This window comes from Coffea arabica, chromosome 9c (assembly GCF_036785885.1).
Source record: "Coffea arabica cultivar ET-39 chromosome 9c, Coffea Arabica ET-39 HiFi, whole genome shotgun sequence".
Classification (NCBI taxonomy): Eukaryota; Viridiplantae; Streptophyta; class Magnoliopsida; order Gentianales; family Rubiaceae; genus Coffea; species Coffea arabica.
In genome coordinates, this window is record NC_092326.1 from 44,211,097 (window position 1) to 44,227,200 (window position 16,104).

Below are 16,104 nucleotides of genomic sequence, written 5' to 3' on the forward strand. Positions count from 1 at the left end.
GTATGAATAACAAAAAAAAATGAATTACTATTGTTGTTTATTCTTATTTTTAATTTCACTACAAATAACAATTGCTAACTTTTCTTTTTTATGTGATATATAATATGTTATTTTTATTATAAGTAGTTGAGTAATTGTGAACTCTTAATTAGTTTATAGGTATTTAAATTGTTGAATTACTAGATTAATACACTTTACAATATAAGCTACATATATTTTGTAATAACAAAGAGTTTATGACAAATTATTAAGAATGAATTTAATAAATAAACAAATTAAAAAAGCAGTTTAAAAAAAAATTAAATTTTTTGATGTAAGTCTTTTCATATCAAAGAGAGACGTTGGCTAGTTCCACGGGAAAAGGAGAAAAATAAAGAAAATAAAAGGAAAAAAAATGAAAAAAGCTAATAGAGAAGAAAAAAGAAAGGATTTAAAATAGTAGGGTAGTGTTGTTCAAACATATCATTCAAGGGGGCAACTTGCTTATTATTATAGTTTAGAGGGTAAACTGCAACTGAGTGTATAGTTTGTAGGGGTTTTTTGCATTTAACCCTATATTTTAAATATTAAATATCTCCTAAATAATGTAAATAATTATAGGAATTTGAAAAAATTTCAAATTTTCGTCAAATCCCTCATTTCAAATACTGGCCTAAGGTTTTTGTTAAAAAAAAAAAAAAATCTACCAAGCACTCTGAGTAGGATGAGGGGTTGGAGCGATCATCAGAAGGACTGCTCCTGAGTTGTTCACGATCAAGATTTGATCAAAAAAAATTGTACGATCCAAATCATTTCTTGTATTTCGTTTTTAACGTGTGTGGGACCTAAAAAAATTTATTCTAAAGTTACACGTTGTGCAAACAAAGTTACGTAATGTGCAAAATGCATAAGACCGCTAGGAACGGTAATCTCTGTTTGGATGGGGCTGTTTTTCAATAACTAATTTTTAAATACAATAAAAATTTTTAAAAGTACTCTAATCTAAAATTTAGTTTAAATTTTTTTAAAATTTAAAAAATATTTCAAAATATATTTTAGAAACTCTTCTACTTTTAAATATCTCAAAATATTTTCTGAAAATATCACAAGCCAGCTTCCATGTATGCAGCAAGCGGCATTAGGCGTGGGAGAAGAATGCGTTGCCTCGTTCCATTGCGCTGCTGACGGACCCAAAAAAAAAAAAAAAGAAGAGAGAGAGAGAGAGAGAGAGAGAGAGAGAGAGGGGAAGTAGTGAAGTGAGGACCAAAATCGAGAATGAGAATGTGACAGTCGTCGTGTTCGTTCTTGACTTTTGAGGATGATGAGGTGAGATGTTTTTGGTTCTTCTCCACCTGACCGACAACCTCTGCAATGGATCAATGCTTCAGGGGAGGCTCTTCTGCTGGATTTCTGCTTGGTTCTCCTGGTTACTAGTTGTCGTACCAGCGTTCCTTACTAGCATAGCTTCATCATCAGGGGAGAACAAATGAAAATCCCAGATTGCTATATGCAGGCCTTCCTCCCCTTTTCTAAATAGCTGACAACACACGGTAAGTTGTTCCAAGCTCGACTGATTTTACTCCTCCTTAATGTCAACTTCTTCAGCGATACCGCAAACTCAAACCCTGGGTGGCCCTTCCCGCTGTGGCCGCGTGCTGGGCCCCTCCTTGGACAAGATCATCAAGAACGTCGCCTGGCGGAAACACTCCCAGCTGGTCTCCGCTTGCAAATCCGCTCTCGACAAGCTCGAATCCCTCTCCGATTCGTCCTCTGATCCCGCTTCCTGCACCCCTCTCTACGGCATTTCTTCCCCCCAAGACGCCGATTTCGTCCTCAAACCCCTCATTTTGGCCCTCGACTCTGGGGCCCCCAAGGTTGTCGAGCCCGCACTCGACTGCGTTTCCAGGCTGTTTTCCTCTGGATTCATCCGCTGCGAGATCGCCACCACCGATGACGCCGCTGCCACCTCCCTCATCTTCCGCCTCATTGATTCCGCCTGCAAGTGCACTTCTCTTGGCGACGAGGCCGTCGAGCTCGCCGTGCTCAGGCTTCTCCTTTCCGCTGTCCGCTCCCCCTGCGTCCTCATCAGGGGCAATTGCCTTGTGCACATCGTCAGATCCTGCTACAATGTGTATTTGGGCGGCTTCAACGGCACCAATCAGATCTGTGCCAAGTCTGTTCTTGCTCAGATGATGGTCATTATTTTCTCCAGGGTCGAGCACAATTCTGCGATCCTCCCCTCTTTTAGGACGGTTTCTGTAGCCCAACTCTTGGAGTTCACCGATCGCAATTTGAATGAAGGGAGCTCCATCCAGTTTGCTCAGAATTTCATTGCTGACGTTGTGGAAGCTAAAGAAGTTCTTCCTCCGCCTCCCATGCTACATGGAATTCCGTCCCCTGTAGAGAAGAAATCTGAATTTGAGTCTGAGTCTGAATCTGCCAGTGGGCAGCAACCGGATTATGATTTTAATGGTTACAGTAAGATCACGGAGGACGGATTTATGCTTTACAAGAACATTTGCAAACTATCCATGAAGTACTCATCACAGGAGCATCAGGATGATCAAATTCTTTTGAGGGGCAAAATATTATCGTTGGAGCTCCTAAAAGTCATCATGGACAATGCTGGTCCTGTTTGGCGCACAAATGAGAGGTAAGTATCCTTGCCTATTTACCATGATGCCTTTCTTACAAGTCTCTGTCCCTTTATGCACACACATTCTTGCTTTTAAGTATTCCCTTGGAATTCTTTATTATTATTATTATTCGAATCTCACTCTTTAGATTTCAATTAGGTTTTCCTCAATGATCCACATCCCTTCGTTGTACTTCCAACCTTAAGTTGCTTGAAAGCATCTTGAGTTTTTTTTTTGTCCAATAATATACTGGTCATGGGGTAAGAGATCTAGTGCAGGGTGCCAAAGGCAAAAGGGTTAACGTTTATGGGCCACTTAGTATGTGCTACCGTTTATTGCTACACAGAAGAGAACTTTTTGAGATTATATTTTCCCGGAATGGCTTTATGGTTTTAAAAATTCAACATAAAGTTTCGGAAATTTGGTAACCTTTTGAGATTATTTTTTGGCCGTTCAAAGATCAAATTGCATCCTTTCTCCTGTCCAAAATTGTTCCTTCATTCCATGTGTGTTATTTATGAAGTATCATTACAATGGGCAGAAGTTATGTTTTCTAAAGATAATAGTAAACTATAGAATGAAGAATGCTATTGTCTTATACTTGTGGCTGAGTCATGTGGTCTATCTTAATTTGGAATGCATAATGGAGTTTGGTGTTGTTTATAAGACTTAATAAGCTTAAACGCAGCAAATATAGGTAAAGAAAAGTAAGAAATAGACTTTGACTTTTTTCATATCCTAGCTGGGGATAGGTTAACTTGAGCTGCTTGTGAGCAGTTTGGCTGTGGTCAACTTAGGCCTAGCTGTAGTGGTTCTCAAGCAACTCAATTTTAGCTGTTGGTTGATGAGTTTGTGTTCCTTTGTATGTATAGGTATCAACGTGAGTTGTAGGCCTTATGGCCAAAATTTTTAAACCTATCAAGTGCCCTAATTTTGGAAAATCCATTTTACACTGTATTAATCTTAGGTCAAGTAGCAAGCAAGTGAAAAAAGAAGAAAAGCAATAGAATTAACTTTTCATTAATTGGTAGTACCGTTCCTCTCTCTCTGTCTGTGTGTCTGTCTTGCTGCTGCTTTTCCATTGGGAGAAACAGGTTTTTGTTTGTTACGTATTTATTTTTACAGCTACTAAAATCCTATTGCTGCAGCTTTTCTTATGGTATGCAACATCTCAAAATCACAATACTGCATATGAGATTCAAAAATAATGTGGATGGATTTGATCTAATGATTTCAGGGTTTAGGTAAATTGGTTGAACAATGCCATCTTTTGGTTTTCCTTTTGGAGGAGTTATGGAAGCTTTTGTTTTTAGGTGGATAATTGATTTGGGTGATAATCTTTCTTTGATGATAATATCAAGTTTGAGTTTGGCTTGATTATACTCGAGTTCATACTGAGTGCTCCATATTGGATATTTGCATTAAACTCGAGCACCATTTGTGAAAACTTGATCTAGCTCACATCATTCAAGTGTGTGCATTTTTGAGCGATTTTGAGCTCAATATTGCAAACTCGACCATGCTCAATTCATCCCAATTCCATAATACCTGTTAATTTTTTGGCATTTCTTCATTTGATTGTTTCAGTACATTTTTGAGTTTGATGTTCTCTTGGAAAAGCTAACACGTTCCTTTTCCTTTTACTTTAATTGCAGATTCCTCAATGCTATAAAGCAATATTTATGCTTATCACTGTTGAAGAACAGTGCTTTATCAGTTATGACTATATTCCAACTTCTTTGTTCTATATTTCAGAGTTTACTGTCAAAATTTAGATCAGGGTTAAAATCAGAAATTGGAATTTTTTTTCCCATGTTCATCCTTCGTGTGCTGGAGAATGTACTTCAACCCAGTTTCTTGCAAAAGATGACCATCCTGAGTTTGCTGGAGAGGATTTCTCAGGATTCGCAGCTTATTGTTGATATCTTTGTCAATTATGATTGTGATGTGGATGCCCCAAATATTTTTGAAAGGTACAAAGCATGTCTGTTTGAATTGGAAGTTTCTTCCTTTTATTCTTTTCCCGGATTTCAATTAATGGTTCGGTCATCATAGGGTCTGATGATGTCCTGTGGAGTATTTATCTTCCAATTCAATGATGTTTTTGGGTAGTAACATCACTGGGTGTGTTCGGGTAGCCAAGTTTTCCCAAATATTATTTATCTTGCATCATAAACATATTTTCCAATCACCTTTTTGTATTCTCAATTACCTTTTTACCTCATATATATCACATCATAAAAGTTTTACAGTAATTATTCCAAATAGTAATTCAAATAATGCTCTATTATGTGTTTTTTTTTTGTTTTAAATTTTATCTGCAATATTGTGTGTAGTGTGGTGAATCATTGGAAACACTTCCATGAGTTTATTTCTGGTTCTTTTACTTCATTTCTACCGATATTTTTTCCTCGGGAGTGGTTGGGTGGGGAAGGGATGGTAACAAGGTTATGTTAAATGACCAGTGTCCTAGGGCAGCTATAGCTGAGTTAGTTCAATGTGGTTACTCTACTTACTGCAGGCCAAGTGGGCCAAGTGCTAGTTCAATCTTTCATCAAATTGGTGCTTTACCGAATTTTTTTTTGAATGTGGTTGAAATTCCACTTGGAAAATTTTTATTAATGGAATTTATAAGTCCTATAATTGAAGCTTTGGATGTCGGAAGGAAACTTTTAGCTTAATGTTCTGAAAATTTGGATCATCTCATTACGAGGACCACATTCCACTATATTGTCATCGGCTCAATTAACCATTTTTAGGTGCTTATTGGTGCATATTATTGTGGTCAGTAATCTGGTAGATGGATTTTTGAATTAAATAGTCAAAAAGAGAGTGAAAGATAAAGATTTAATGGGCCATCTTCATCTATCTAAAAGATGATACAAAGTTAGGAAACTAGAACTAGTTAGAAAGCCTAAGAGATGCCAGTCAAGCCTTAGAAGAGTCAGTTTTCTGCACCTTCCATTGTGATTGCAAACTTTTACAAACCACCACCAAAGCTCGATCACTTTTTGTTACTTGACCATGCAGCATCCCTATCAATACACTAGAACTTTGCAAGCGTCCTGTAGTCTTTCTTACTGGCCGACGTCCATTGAGAGCACTGAAGGTGCTCAATGACCAGCTGGCAATGAAGTTTTGTGGGTTGATGGTAGTTGTTGGTGGGAATTACATTCATGAGTATTAATGGGTTTATTTTTGCTAGGCCTTCTAAATTTTAGCCTATAGCTTAAAGCTAGCCCTTTTTAGCTAGTGGCAGATTCAGTAGCACTAAGAGGATGATGGTTTTCTTTTTTAATTAATAGGTGCACATGACTATGGAACTCTAGGATTCTCAATATTGAGGAACTTAAAATCTTCAATGGTGGACTAAGGTTGGGGATCTGGGAAGTAGTAAGGTCTTGGATGGATTTGGTCAATTTTATTTCATTATTTCTTGGTCTTTTAGTGAATCTATTATTTAGACATCCAAATCCTCCATGGTCTTGGATGGATTTATTTCTTTCACTCCGGGGGGCTGAAAGACTGGTGGGTACGGTAAGTAGGTCTCCTTGAGCTAAATGGAGTAGCTGAAGGATTTGGATGTCTGGCAGATTGCTTCTTTATTTATAATGTGAATGGTTGTTTATTGTCTATTCTTTGTTTAGACATTTGTGGTTGTTTATTGTCTATTCTTTGTTTAGGCATTTTTTTTTTGGGGGAAGGGGGGGGGGGAGGAATGGGGTGGGAAGAAAAAGGAGTGAAAAAACTGGGGTGTTAAACTCGGACATTTGGAGTTAAGGCAAACAATGAGTTGGCTTGAAGAATCAAACTGTAAGAACATGTCTTCCTATGCTAGCAACAATCTCCTTTCTGTGTGCTATTGCTCTCTGATTGTTTTCTTATTTTGTTCTGGTTTAAACACTTTTAATTCCATCAGATACTTGCAGGACTGTTAATGGCCTTCTAAAAACGGCACTAGGTCCACCTCCTGGTTCTACTACCACTTTGTCTCCAGTTCAAGATATTACATTTCGTCTTGAATCTGTAAAATGCTTGGTCAGAATAATCAAGTCAATGGGATTATGGATGGATCAGCAGCTAAAAGTAGGAGAATTAAATTCATCGATGTCTGAGAATGAAATTTTGAGCGAGAATTCTGTGACTGTTAGTGAAGAAGTAAATCTTGCTGACAGTGAGCTTCATTCTGAAGTAAATTCTGAATTCTCTGATGCTGCTACCCTGGAGCAGCGTCGAGCTTATAAGCTAGAGATTCAGGTTAGCTAATGTTTTACTTAGGATGCAATGGTGTAATTTTTCGCACAAGACTATAACTGCATTACAGTAAGGGCTTGTCATGACTTTCAACCTTATAATTCCTCAATATCTTTCAGTTTCCTCTATCTTTATGATGTTTAATTCCTGTCTTGACCATTTGAGTCAATTAAATGCAGAAAGGTGTTTCACTGTTCAATAGAAAACCTTCCAAGGGGATTGAATTCTTATTAAGCACAAAAAAGGTTGGCAGTTCTCCAGAAGCAGTGGCTTCTTTCTTGAAGAATACTTCTGGACTAAATGAAACTATGATTGGTGACTATTTGGGTGAAAGAGAGGATTTTCCGCTAAAAGTCATGCATGCATATGTAGATTCCTTTGACTTGGAAGGAATGGATTTTGGTGAAGCTATCAGATTTTTCTTAAGAGGATTTCGGTTACCTGGTGAAGCACAGAAGATTGACCGCATCATGGAAAAATTTGCTGAACGCTATTGTAAATGCAGCCCCAATTCATTTACCAGTGCAGATACAGCTTATGTTCTTGCTTATTCTGTCATAATGCTTAATACTGATGCCCACAATACCACGGTAAAAGATAAGGTGAGCTTGCTAAATCAGCTATTGTTCCACTTGTAATGTGATTATGTAAATACCTTTCTATAGAATAGGAAAAAGAATAGCGAGTGAGCATTGGTATGGTAAAGGCAAAAACATCTAAAACTGTCTTTTTCTTTTTTGCTTTTTAATCTTTACCTTACTCTATCCAAAACTGTACGCAAGCCTAAATATCCTGATTTTAAGGAATACAACGATATACAGAAATTAGAAGAGAGCAAAAAGTTGAACGTTGCAACAAAGAATGTAACCTCGGGTTTAATTTTTCTCCATAACTCTTTTAAAGGTTTTAACTTGGATTCTTTTTCAATTAAGTCTGATAAATCTACAGTAAATATTAAGTTGGCTGGGTTGTGATTGCTGCCTAAGGGTCAATGTTTGAAATTGCAGACGAGTTTTCTGGTTGTAAAATGTAAAACGTTCAAAGAAAGATAATAGGATATTTGTTTGACCTTACATATTCTGAATGTCATCAGTCTGGTGGCAAACCTTGTACCTATAGCTTGAAACTTGTATCGCACCCATCAATGATGAGTTCGATTCTTTTGATCTTATTCTACTGTACAAAGACTTGCAGCTTACCCTACCCTTATTTTATCAATTTTGTCCTTGGTAAGTCACAAATTGACCATATCCATTTGCTCCCAAAAATAAAATCCCATACAGATCTGGGATACCTGACGAAGAAGTCAAGAATATCATGACAAGGATGAAAATGGAGGGCTTGAGAATTGCATGTACTTTAGTCTTGATATGGAAAATATCCAGAAAAGAGAAAAAGAGATTAGGACTTCTTTAGATATTACCTTTGTGGAGCTTGTTGGTTTACTGGGCGGATTGGACAGACCCGTCCTTTACTTTTCACTTGAAAATTAAAAAAGAGATTAGAAGTGATTGTTGTATGCTATGGCTTCCAGTTTGTAATTAACTCTAACCTATGAAGAGTTAAAAAAGTGTTGAGTGCTTGACTTCAGAAACCTTATTGGTTCACAAAATAAGTCAGTGGTTTACTTGTTATCTATTCAACAAATCCTACCCCCTTTTTCTTTACTTGTTCATCATTCTTCAAAATTTGGACTGACAATTCATTCTTAAAACATGCATATGCCCAACATTGCATGTTAAAAATTTATCTTTTGAAATCTCTTTAACGTGTTATTCCACTTATCTATTAGAAAAGTAAAGCAATTGGAACTCCAACTTGTAGATTGCAAACTTTAACCCTGATTGCATGCTACCATTTTGTATAACATCTGAAGTGAAGTAATTTAACATGGATTTTCTGACATTCAAGGAGTGAACTTTCCAAGTCTCTCTCTCTCTCTCTCTCTCTCTTAACCGTGACATAAAATCGGTTTCTCTTTAGTACTAATAACCATTTTGCATCTCATTTGTTTGTGAAGATGACAAAGGCTGATTTCATCCGGAATAACCGAGGGATCGATGGTGGAAAGGATTTACCGGAAGAATATTTGGGCAAGCTGTATGATCAAATTGTAAAGAATGAGATCAAGATGAATGCAGATTCTTCTGTGCCACAAAGCAAACAGGGGAATGGCCTGAATAGACTGCTAGGATTAGAAAGCATTCTAAATCTAGTTTGGAAGCAGACTGAAGAAAAACCAATGGGTGCAAATGGATATCTTATAAGGCACATCCAAGAGCAGTTCAAGGCAAAATCTGGAAAATCAGAGTAAGAAAACATTCTATATGCTTGCATGTGCATATATTTTTAAAAATTCATATTGGATGATGCTGATCAGTGGGAGAAGGGAGTAGAGGGAGGCAAATGAGTTGTTTACGATTGGGGTATTTTAAGTTGGGATATCTTTTGAACTATAGCTTATAGTAGACTTTATTAACTTTATTTTTTTTTGTCAAATATTTCTGTTGTTCCTGAAAATGTTTGGAATTGGTTTATTGGTTGACACTTGGAGATTCTGTTTGCATAATTTTGCTACAGATTTGTTTTCTAGGTGATTAAAGTTCAGCATTTTGAAAATGTTTTTTTTTTCCCAATTGCAGGTCCACATATTACGCTGTTTCAGATCCAGCAATATTAAGGTTTATGGTTGAAGTATGTTGGGGTCCAATGATTGCTGCATTCAGTGTAACTCTAGACCAGAGTGATGACAAGGAAGCGACTTCTCAATGCTTGCTGGGCTTCCGACATGCTGTGCATGTCACTGCTGTAATGGGTATGCAAACCCAAAGAGATGCTTTTGTTACCACTGTGGCTAAGTTTACTTACCTTCACTGCGCCGCAGATATGAAGCAAAAGAATGTTGATGCTGTTAAGGTAATTTTCCTTTGACTTCTGTCTGCGTTGCTAACTGGCCTAATGCACTTTAAGGGCAGATTTGTTTTCTCAAGTGTGGTTAATATCTTCTATCCTAGCTACTCAGAAATGATCACCTGGGAGCGATATATATTCTTAACATGATCATTCATAGAGAGAGGCTTTTCCATTCCTCCTTGTGATTGACTTGCAAGATAACTTATCCACAAATGTGAATTTCGCATATTACTCTTGCAGGCAATAGTATCAATTGCCATTGAAGATGGTAATTATCTTCAAGAATCTTGGGAGCATATCTTAACATGCCTATCTCGTTTTGAGCACTTGCAGCTCTTGGGGGAAGGCGCACCTTCTGATGCCTCATTTTTAACTACAGCAAATGCTGAAACTGATGAAAAGGCATTGAAGTCTGCAGGTTTTCCATCTCTGAAGAAAAAAGGCAATCTCCAGAACCCTGCTGTGGTAGCTGTTGTTCGTGGGGGTTCCTATGACAGTACCAGTTTAGTAGCCAATTCGCCAGGGTTGGTAACCTCGGAACAGATCAATAACTTCATTGCCAACTTGAATCTGCTTGATCAGATTGGGAATTTTGAGTTAAACCATATTTTTGCTCATAGCCAAAGGTTAAATAGTGAGGCTATAGTGGCATTTGTGAGGGCACTTTGCAAAGTTTCCATGTCAGAGTTGCAATCTCCAACAGATCCTCGTGTATTCAGTCTTACTAAAATTGTTGAAGTTGCGTAAGAACCTATACTCTACATTATCCTTTAGTGCCAAAATTTTCACAGGAGCATCACATGATGCAAGAGCAATGTAAAAGTCTTCCTTTTTTGAATTAAAGAATGAATAATTTGGGCATCCCATTTGTTTATTTTGCAGGCACTATAACATGAATCGGATCAGACTAGTCTGGTCTCGCATTTGGACTGTTCTGTCTGATTTTTTTGTATCAGTTGGTTTGTCTGAAAATCTCTCTGTTGCAATATTCGTCATGGACTCGTTGCGACAGCTTTCAATGAAATTTTTGGAGCGAGAGGAACTGGCAAATTATAATTTCCAGAATGAATTTTTGAAACCATTTGTGATTGTCATGCAGAGGAGCAGCTCTGCAGAAATTAGGGAGTTGATAGTTCGGTGTATTTCACAGATGGTACTCAGCCGTGTCAGTAATGTCAAATCTGGTTGGAAAAGCGTTTTTATGGTAAGTTTGGCCATCAAATGAATCAAAATCTTATTGTTAATGCACAGAAGGCTGGAAATTCAAGACATGTAGCTCATTGAAGTGAATGTATATGATTCTAAAGTTGAAATCTCCTTATGTCTAGGAAGCTCGCTTTCCTGAAATTTGTGGATAGGTATATACATAATATTTTGGATTGTTTATCAAGAAATATTTTAACCATGCATCAGATACAGTTAGCTGTCAACTGAGTATCTGATGTTTGACTGGAGGATAATTAGTTGTCTTATTTGTTTTGCTGCATATTATCCTAAATTTATCTTTCTCCTTTTTGCATTGGCTTTTGAGCAAGCATTCTTTTTGTTGATAACTAGAACAGGTATTGGAATTGCAATAATCAGCATCAAACCAGTCTTCTTTGATTTCCTCTTTTTTTTTTTAGCACCTAGTCTTTGACCATTGGGAGGGTATCATTTCTGGCTTTTATGGGAATTGATATTTTCAATTTTTTGTTAGCTCATTCCAGCATTTTGATGCTGAAGGACCTATAAAGATGTCTGTCTTGCTGATGCCTTAGTTTCTTGGTGTTCTCCAATGTGTTGTGGTCATGTTCTTGTGTCCTATACTGGAAGTTGTGGCATCTTAACATATCAATATCGAACAATACTTAGTTAAAATGTGTACTTCTGAGCATCTGCCTACTGCTAAAGTATTTGTAAAGTTGCTCCTATGACCCTCTGAAATGTCCTCTCTCATGTGAATGCTTATGTTTTTTGCAGGTTTTTACTACTGCTGCAGCTGATGAAAGAAAAAATATAGTCTTGCTGGCCTTTGAAACCATGGAAAAGATTGTTCGAGAATATTTTTCGTACATAACTGAGACTGAGACTCTGACTTTTACTGATTGTGTTAAATGCCTCATCACCTTCACAAACAGTAGATTTAACAGTGATGTTAGCCTCAATGCCATTGCTTTTCTCCGATTTTGTGCTGTCAAACTAGCAGATGGAGGACTTGTTTGCAATGATGAAAGGACAGAAGATGCTTCATCCATGGTAGTTAGAGATGATAATGATTCAGTTGGACGTATATTCACAGATAAAGATGATCACGCATTTTTCTGGCTTCCTTTGCTATCAGGTGTTTTTTCCCCCTTCTTAGTTCCAAGAATGAGTGATTTTTTATTTGTGGTGTCCTCAGATTAAGTCTACGATTTACCTATTCTTGTTAATGATATCTTAAAAGATATACTTTTGTTGTGGTATCCTGCCTCTTAAAAATTCTAACTTTTTCCTGCTTATTGATGAATTGTCAGGTTTATCAGAACTGACTTCAGATCCTAGATCTGCTATCAGGAAAAGTGCACTGGAAGTTCTCTTCAATATTCTGAAAGACCATGGGAGTCTCTTTTCACCAGTATTTTGGCTAAGTCTTTTCACTTCTGTTATATTTCCAATATTTAGTTCCCAACATGATAAGCAAAAAACACGCTTGAAAGATGACAAGTCTTCTCCTAGTTCTAAATCCTTACTACTTGATGGAAGCACATGGGACACAGAAACTTCTGCATTGGCAGCTGAATATCTGGTAGACCTTTTTGTCAGTTTCTTTGATGTCGTCAGGTCAGAATTGAAGAGTGTAGTATCAATACTGGCTGCATTTATTATGAGTCCTGTCCAAGGGCCTGCAAGAACCGGTGTTGCTACATTGAGACGGTTGGTCAGTGAATTAAGAGCCAGACTTACAGAAGAAGAGTGGCGAGATGTCCTTTTGGCTTTGAAAGAGGCTGCTTCTTCCAGTCTTCCTGGATTTCTAAAATTGCTTAGTACCATGGACAGCATAAAGGTCCCTGATCTGGCTGAAGACTATGCTGACATGGAAACATCATCTAGCCTTGGCTTGATAAATGATGAGTCTGAAGATGACAATCTGCAAACCTCAACATATGTTGTTTCTAGGATAAAGAGTCATATAACTGCACAGTTGCTCATCATACAGGTTCTCTCTCTTTCTCTCTCTGCATGAGTGGTGCAGGTTCATTCATTAATTCCTTTTCATAAAACATAATTTTCCTATACCCAAGGTGATTGAATATCCAATGGGGGAAAAAAAAACTGTAGCCAAAAGGATCCTTCTCACTCCTTCCTATAGTCAGATTGCATGTTTTGGAGATGCCTAGACTAGTTTACTTTGGAAATTAGATTTCTTTCATCTCTTTCACTGCCTTTTTTCTCCTTTCATTATTTAATGCGTTTCTTCTTGTGTCTTGGCCAAATCTGACTATTTTTACTCGTCGTATTATTCTTTCAAGTTTACTTAGGGTCTGGATTCCAGTTATTTTGTTCTTTATGTGAATGTAAAGCATGCATTCTGATTCTCTGTGCATGTTTCTGGAGTTAGGTGAGGGTGTGTTGTTTTTTTTCTTTTGCTCTTTCATGAGATGTCAAGCTGCAGCTGAAAATGTTGTTGGCTGGGCAATCCTTGACTCTTGCTACAGGATGCCAGCCTATTTTCTTTTTGCCCCTTGTGATAAGTTTGATCTTTGGCAGTTGGGATTATTCTCTTCCATCTTTAGCTAGCTTTTGACATATCAGATGAAGTTAACCAATTGGTTATTCAGGGGACTTATGCTTAGACATTATAAGTAACCACTTCTTTCTTCATAATAATACTTGCGTGCTTGTTACATTGATGCCAATCACCGAAGGTTCCCTTATGTGTTCCTTTTGACCCTCCTTCCTCAGGTGGCAAGTGATCTCTATAAGTTGCATTCACAACCTTTATCTGCTGATTCCATGATCATTCTCGTTGAAGTATTTTCTTCCGTTGCAACTCATGCCCATCAACTGAACTCCAACAAAGTCCTGCAGCTTAAGCTGCAGAGAGTGTGTTGTATCCTTGAGGTCTCAGATCCACCCATGGTTCACTTTGAGAATGAGTCCTACCAGAATTACCTAAATTTTTTGTCTGATTTGCTTGCCTGTAATCCATCTTTGTATGGAGAAAAAAACATGGAACAGCAACTTCTGGCTGTATGTGAGAAAATTCTACAGATATATTTGGAGTGTGCTGGAGAATCTGTTCAGAGTAAAGCAGCAAATGCGCCAGTGCATCAGTGGAATCTTCCATTGGGTTCAGCCAAGAAAGAAGAGTTGGCAGCCAGGACTCCGCTAGTTTTGTCTGTGTTTCGAATTTTAAGTGGTTTGGAACGGGATTGTTTTAGGAAGTACATCCCTCGGTTGTTCCCGATATTGGTAAATTTTGTCCGGAGTGAGCATAGTTCAGGAGAAGTCCAGAAGGTATTGAGTAGCATTTTTGAGTCATGTATCGGACCATTAATAATAACATGTTGAAATTAGAATACAGAGTACAGCAGACCTTGGACCTTGTGTAACTGGTCAAGTATTACGGGCAAGTCTACTTGCTGAAAATGGTCGTGGATAAAATTTTGCTAGTGTATGAGGAGGGCTCAGGTTCAGGTTGATACCTATGTTTTCAGAACCGGACCGGATAGCGACTCGGCCGAGGTCAGGGGTCAGGGGTCAATGGGTTCGACCGGGGGTCGATAGGGGTCGAACCGGATGACGTCATAAATAAAAATTATTTAAAAATTAAAATATTATATATATAATATCTAATAATATATTGATATTAATAAAGGCATATTCATATATATTTGATGTTTCAAATATATTTAACAAGAAAATACAAAGAAATTAGAACAATCAAGTAGCAATTTATATTATTTAATAAATATTAACAAGTTTAGAATTAAAATTATGAATTTAATTGAAAAATAACATCAAATTTTAGGACAATATTTATAAAGTATCAAATATTTGAGCTATATCAATAAGTTTTAACAATTTAGGGGGTCAAAACATAATATTTAAAAGTTTGAATTTTTTTTAAAAAAAATTACTGTTGAACCGGAAAAACCGGTTTTTTCCCGGTCAAACCCGGTCAAACCCGGTTTTTGACCGGCTTTGACCGGATTTTAAATTTTCGGTTTTCTAATGTGACTCGGACCGGCTACCTGGCCGGTTTCCGGTTCGACCGGTTCGACCGGCCGGTCCGGTCCGAGTCTGAAAACAGAGGTTGATACTCTATTGATGAATGATTCGGAAATGCAAAGACTATTCTAGGGAAGTCAAAGAAAAATGTTATTTGCATTCCATATTTTGTTATTTGCACTTTTACCATTTGTTATATTATATAATATAATAAATAAACATTATATAACAAAAATGATAGTGAAAGTGTAAATAACAAAAAAGTATAGGGAAATCATACTGATGGCATTGGTAATCTGAAAACGGTGGGTGTTAGATGGGAGATTATTTGGAATGATTTTTTTTTTAAAATGAAGCATTAATTTGTGATTTGATATACGTGAGATAAAAAAATAATTGAAAAATATGTTTATAATAATATAATTAAATAATTTTTTCCAAATAACAAGTGCTTGGACGCTGTTTAATGGAACTTATAGCTCTAGTTGGTCATGACCAAGAAATCATCGGCTTTGCTTGGTGGGCTGGAAATATGATGGTATTTGGATTGTCAATTATTTCACCTTATTTGCAAACACTGATTTGTTTGCATCATCAACATATTTTTTAATCATCTTTTTATCTCATATACATCATATCAAAAAAGTGTCACGGTACCTTTTTCACAACCCTTATTTCAAATAATTTACAATCCAAACACTTATCAGTTGTGTTGCTACAAGTTCTGCGACAAACAAAATTCGGATTTAAAACTGTTAGCCTTATGCATCTCTGGTTGCCTCTCAGTCAGCATGTCTTAAGTCTGAACTTCTACTAATACATACCTCGTGGCCCCGTGACTAGAATTTCTACTAAGATTCTGGATTTGTTCGACTAGCTCAACGGTCCATATCGCTACGTAAGATTCTGTCGGCTTCTAGTTTCCTCTCTTTGTTAGTGATATCAAAGTTAAATGATATCCATCTGTATTTGGTACACTATTACGAGAATCATTCACATTTTTTGTTTGTCTTCACCCTTTCTAATTTTTTTTTTTTTGGTTTTTGTTTTGAGAGTTACACTCGCATCTGCTTCTTTCTTGGAGGAACTCTTCAAAATTGAAGTATTCCTTATCGTTTAAATTTTT

General features: G+C 37.0%; 1 protein-coding gene across 4 annotated transcripts; it reads left to right on the forward strand.

The window, feature by feature from the left end:
* Positions 1 to 1,091: 1,091 nt before the first annotated feature.
* On the forward strand, positions 1,092 to 14,359 carry LOC113708970 (brefeldin A-inhibited guanine nucleotide-exchange protein 1-like). 4 transcript variants are annotated; one of them, XM_027231720.2, is made up of 11 exons: positions 1,092 to 2,632; positions 4,271 to 4,588; positions 6,535 to 6,872; positions 7,049 to 7,471; positions 8,890 to 9,179; positions 9,512 to 9,785; positions 10,023 to 10,525; positions 10,665 to 10,986; positions 11,745 to 12,105; positions 12,281 to 12,963; positions 13,710 to 14,359. In XM_027231720.2, exons 2-11 carry the CDS (start codon positions 4,552 to 4,554, stop codon positions 14,316 to 14,318), a joined length of 3,840 nt encoding a protein of 1,279 aa, XP_027087521.2. In that variant the 5' UTR covers positions 1,092 to 2,632; positions 4,271 to 4,551; the 3' UTR covers positions 14,319 to 14,359. The 4 variants fall into 4 exon arrangements, with proteins under 4 accessions (XP_027087521.2, XP_027087519.2, XP_027087520.2 ...); XM_027231718.2 differs by having other exon boundaries at positions 6,545 to 6,872; XM_027231719.2 differs by lacking the exon at positions 4,271 to 4,588 and having other exon boundaries at positions 1,108 to 2,632; positions 6,545 to 6,872.
* The last annotated feature ends 1,745 nt before the right edge of the window (positions 14,360 to 16,104 follow it).